Source organism: Caloenas nicobarica, chromosome 17 (genome assembly GCF_036013445.1).
Source record: "Caloenas nicobarica isolate bCalNic1 chromosome 17, bCalNic1.hap1, whole genome shotgun sequence".
In the NCBI taxonomy this organism is placed as follows: Eukaryota; Metazoa; Chordata; class Aves; order Columbiformes; family Columbidae; genus Caloenas; species Caloenas nicobarica.
This window is the reverse complement of record NC_088261.1, coordinates 4,072,846-4,077,223: the sequence shown is the minus strand read 5'-3', so window position 1 is coordinate 4,077,223 and position 4,378 is coordinate 4,072,846. Positions and strand designations below refer to the sequence as shown.

The following is a 4,378-nucleotide window of genomic DNA, read 5'->3' as shown; positions in this document are numbered from 1 at the left end:
TTTTGATGTCCACCTGGCCTCTCTCGTCCTTCCTACAGCGGGCAGCTGGGGCTGGGGGCTGCAGGGAGGGCGCGGGGCGGCCGGAGCGGCCTCGGGACCGGGAACCGGGGCCGCGCGTCCCTCCCGCTGCACGGGGCCGCCGAGCCGCTGGGGGGCGCTGCGGCGGCAGGGCCGCCCGTCCCGTGAGGCGCCGGCGCTTGCAGGAAGACGCTCTGGCCCGCCGCTGTCGGCTGACGTTGGACAACAAAGATGGCGGCGGGGAGCAGCAACTACTGGGAAGGCGAGTGGGGCCTGAGGGCGGCGGGGACGGGGCGGCCGCGGGGCCCTCCCGGGGCTCAGCTCCACCCGGGCAGCGCCGAACCGCTGCTGGGTCCCCTCTGTCCGCCTCGGGGCGGGGCCGGAGCCGCCCGAGCCTGGAGGCTGTAGTGGCCCCGTGGGCCCTTCAGCCATGAGGTGGCGGAGCCGGGGAGGCCCCGGGGCCCGCGGGGCGGGGGCGGCACCCGGCGCCGGACCCTCCCGGTTGTGTGGGCCGGGGCCTGCGGGTGTTCAGCCGTGCCTCACCCTTTCAGCCTGGGGTGCTCCCCCGTTCTGTGAGGGCGCCGCCACGTCCCCCATTCCCCGCGGGGTTTCCCTCTGGGGCTCCCGAGCGCTCTGCGCCAGCTCCGCCTGACAGAACCTCGGGAAGTCGCGGCCCCCCCCGAAAGCTGGGGGTCCCCGTGCGGGTTTGTGACTTCTCCCCCACTCTCGGCCGCCCTGTGCAGATCTCAGGAAGCAAGCGAGGCAGCTGGAGAACGAGCTGGACCTGAAGCTGGTCTCCTTCAGCAAACTCTGCACCAGCTACAGCGGCACTCGAGACGGAAGGCGCGACAGGTATAGGTACTAGCCCATTTCTTTACGTTTTAAATGCTGCTTGTGGCGCTTGGTTCGTTTTTGTAATTTACTTAATGCTAGTCCCACCTGTGGCTTTTATGTTTAAGCTTCTTAAGAAGCTCATTTCAGCATTTTTTGATCCTGGTGTTGGTCTTGATGGAATATCGGGCGATATTGGCACGTGAGTCAGAAAGGTGTGTGTGGGCTGCAGCGCTGCTTCGTGAGAGCACATGTGTCACTGGGGAAGCTGAATTTAAACTTTAGTCTGTAAACGTCGGGTTAGTGTGTAAACTAATGATACGACTTTTTAACGCATTGCCTTATTTTCCAGTTTTTCTTGTATTAAACTAGCAGAGGGGTTTTCAGGGACTTTGGTATTAGGGGAATTGAGCCTTGCGCCTCCCAGGTGTGATCCCTGTTTTAATGATAAGGGAGGTGGAGCACTGAGCAGCTGTGTCTGGTCCAAGGTTACGCAGGTGACCAGCCCTCCACTTCAGGAGTGGTCACTATTTCTTTCCGGCTTTCTCCTAAGATGAATAATAATAGTGAGAGCAATATATATGGTTTTTTATATAAACCTGATACATACATACATATGTGCGTGTGTGTGTATATATATATATATATGAATAGTTTCTGTTTGTGTTAGGCAGATTCATGTTGGATTGAATAATTAGTATGATAATACTTCTCAGGTCTTTAGCGTATGGGCCAGAGTTGAAGTCTCTCCTGCATTTCCACAGCACTAATTAGCAACTTCTCTGTCCCTGTGCACAACCTTTAAAAACTGTCATTCTTTGCCTGTTAGCTGTGGGTCCCAACACTGTCTGTCTGTGAGTGTGACTACTGTATATATGTCTGTTGATATTTTTACTGATTTATTTCATTTGATGATTGAATCAATTTTGAACCATTCCATGAATTTCTGGTTCCGGAAGCATGAGAGGGCTCCAAAAATGGTCATGTTACTCATGAATCAGAGTCCTAATGTCTCTCTGGTTTCTAGCTCAATGCTGTTATTTGCCATGTAATCTAATTGTTTTAGTTATTTTTGCTGCCCTGTATAAAATTGACTTCTCTTACTCTAGTTACGGTATCTTACCAAAGCAAAGAGTAGACTCTGAAAGGTATTAGTTGTCATACATACAGATTGGTGTACTAAGTGTTGTGCTTCTATTCTGTTGTTTAGATATGACTTCTCATGGTGGTTTTAGTTTACCTTAAAAAGCAGAGAGAAGCTGTACTGTATGCAATTGTGATAAAACGTGTGTTTTGTGTTGCTCTGTAGACTATTGACTGCTTAATAGGTCAGTGGGTTGTCCTAGTGCTGTGTTATTAAGGTGTGATTATGCAGCTAGTGTAACGTGCTATTAGTGCAGTGCTCCCTCCTGCCAATAAATGCATAAATCCAGTTTAAAAGCTGGAGAGGGAAGGGCATTGGTCCTAGATAAGTGCTGACAGTAGACAAGTGTTTGGTGTCAGGTGTACCAAGGAGAGGTTGTATTTTCCCCATGTGGTGCATGCCTCTTAACTTTTATCTGAACTAGTGACACCGTATGAGAATATAATGTCATATTTTAGGCTTAATTCATCCCTCTGGGAAACTTGGGTAGTGGAGCTTACCACCACCTAATACTAGTGTTTCCTTATTACTCGTGTTCTCGAGAAGATATTATACTTTTCTATAACTGCTGTTGTTCTTTTTCCTTAGCTCTGACACAACTCCTCTCTTAAATGGATCAAGCCAGGACAGAATGTTTGAGACCATGGCTGTGGAGATTGAACAACTCTTGGGAAAGGTAATTCAGGTTACTCTGGTTTTACTTCCTCATCTAGGACATATTGCAGTACAGGTTTCTGTGATGAATGTTAGGAAATACTAGTGTGAGTGACAGACAAGTGTTTCTGAAGATCTGTCTGTAGAGCCAGCTCCTTCACCTTACGCATTGTAACTGTCTTACAAGAATAAACCATTTCATTGTTTGGTTTTTTTCTTTTTTCTTTCCTCTAGCTTACTGGGATAAATGACAAAATGGCAGAATACACAAATAGTGCAGGAGTCCCGTCCCTGAATGCTGCACTGATGCACACGTTACAGCGTCATAGAGACATATTGCAGGTAGCAGATGCTTTTATTTTGTTTCTTTGTTTGGAATAATTATTAGCAGTGTTGATATCACTGTATGCTTGAATGTCTTACCAGAACATTTAAATGCCACTGATCCCACCTCTACATTTCTTCTCTCCAGGTATCCCAATCAGTGAACTCTGAGTTGAAAAAATAGCATTTTTTATGTCCTATTGGTGACTAGCACCTAGCTAAGAAGGAACAGTAACGCATGCAAACTTGTATGGGTATCCTTTATATAGCAAAGGGAGAAGCGTACTGTAGTGAACTGTCTTGTCTGTGTGGTGCGTCACATAGCAATATGAGAGGGAACGTCACATTTAAGATAAGAAAATACAACTGTAAGACAATCTAAACTGCTAAAGGGGGTTGAAGGGAATGTGATGGCTAAAGCTACTAATTAGTGTTATAAATCAACCATGTTTCGAACTGGTGATGTTTTCATGGCACAGTAATGTTAAACATTTGGCTAGTCCTATACAGTTTGATTGCTGTTTTGTATCTATGCAATACACAATGTAAAAAACATAATATTTTATAAAGCCAAAGCATTTATATGAAAAATAGTGCTGAATGTTTACAGTGATTTTTGGTGGACACCAATTGTCAGTTAAATTGGTTTTCAAGCAGTATTAGCTGCCTGGAATTTTTCAAATGTAAAATGCAACTGGAAGATTTAAAAACAAAAAAGTCATGTCCATTGTTCAGAAAAGACTTCTTTTTCCTCTGGTGTAACTCAACAGAGTAAACATCTTTACCGTACTGAATAAGTAGGTTTTACTAGTGCTTCAGATTCAACCAGTAATGGGAAATTCCAGCACAAAATGGTAATTCAGCAGAAAGGTGAAGGTATGTGAAACTAGGACAAGGATACAGTGGATTTCCCTCTGTGACCTTAGCTGTCGATATCAAAGTTAGCAACTACTGTAAGAGCTGAGATTTAAAAATAATTTGCATGAACTTCCAAGCATTTTTATGTTAATTTCTTGCAGTTAATGTCTTGATGGTAATGTCTTGCAGTAGGTGTTAAAGAACAGCTAGCATTTTATAAAGATGGTTTGATCTTGAGTATATCGTATTGTGAAATTGATCTCAGGATCCTAATTTCGGAGTAATTGTTTTATTACAGGATTATACGCATGAATTCCACAAAACCAAAGCGAACTTTCTGGCAATACGAGAAAGGGAGAATCTGCTGGGATCAGTACGAAAAGATATTGAGTAAGTCAGACTGTGTGTTACAGCGGTGGTGCGGGACTGTCCTCAGAGGACAAAGGTGGAAACAAACCCTCCTGTAGGAGAATACTTGGCACGGCTTATTTGTCTGTGCTCTGAATAAAGCAAAAAAAAAGCTACTTGAGTTCACAGCTCTTATTAAGA

At 45.6% G+C, this 4,378-nt stretch overlaps 1 protein-coding gene across 2 annotated transcripts in view; it reads left to right on the top strand.

Moving 5' to 3' along the window:
* Nucleotides 1-240: 240 nt before the first annotated feature.
* Nucleotides 241-4,378, top strand: part of GOSR1 (golgi SNAP receptor complex member 1) — a 29,159-nt gene continuing 25,021 nt past the window's right edge. Inside the window, exons 1-5 of one of the 2 annotated variants that reach the window (XM_065647005.1) lie at nucleotides 241-280; nucleotides 762-870; nucleotides 2,582-2,669; nucleotides 2,882-2,989; nucleotides 4,128-4,219. In XM_065647005.1, coding sequence (XP_065503077.1) covers nucleotides 250-280; nucleotides 762-870; nucleotides 2,582-2,669; nucleotides 2,882-2,989; nucleotides 4,128-4,219 — 428 coding nt within the window. In that variant the 5' untranslated portion in view covers nucleotides 241-249. Of the gene's footprint in view, nucleotides 281-761; nucleotides 877-2,581; nucleotides 2,670-2,881; nucleotides 2,990-4,127; nucleotides 4,220-4,378 lie in introns of both variants that reach the window. The other variant, XM_065647004.1, reaches the window with a different exon arrangement.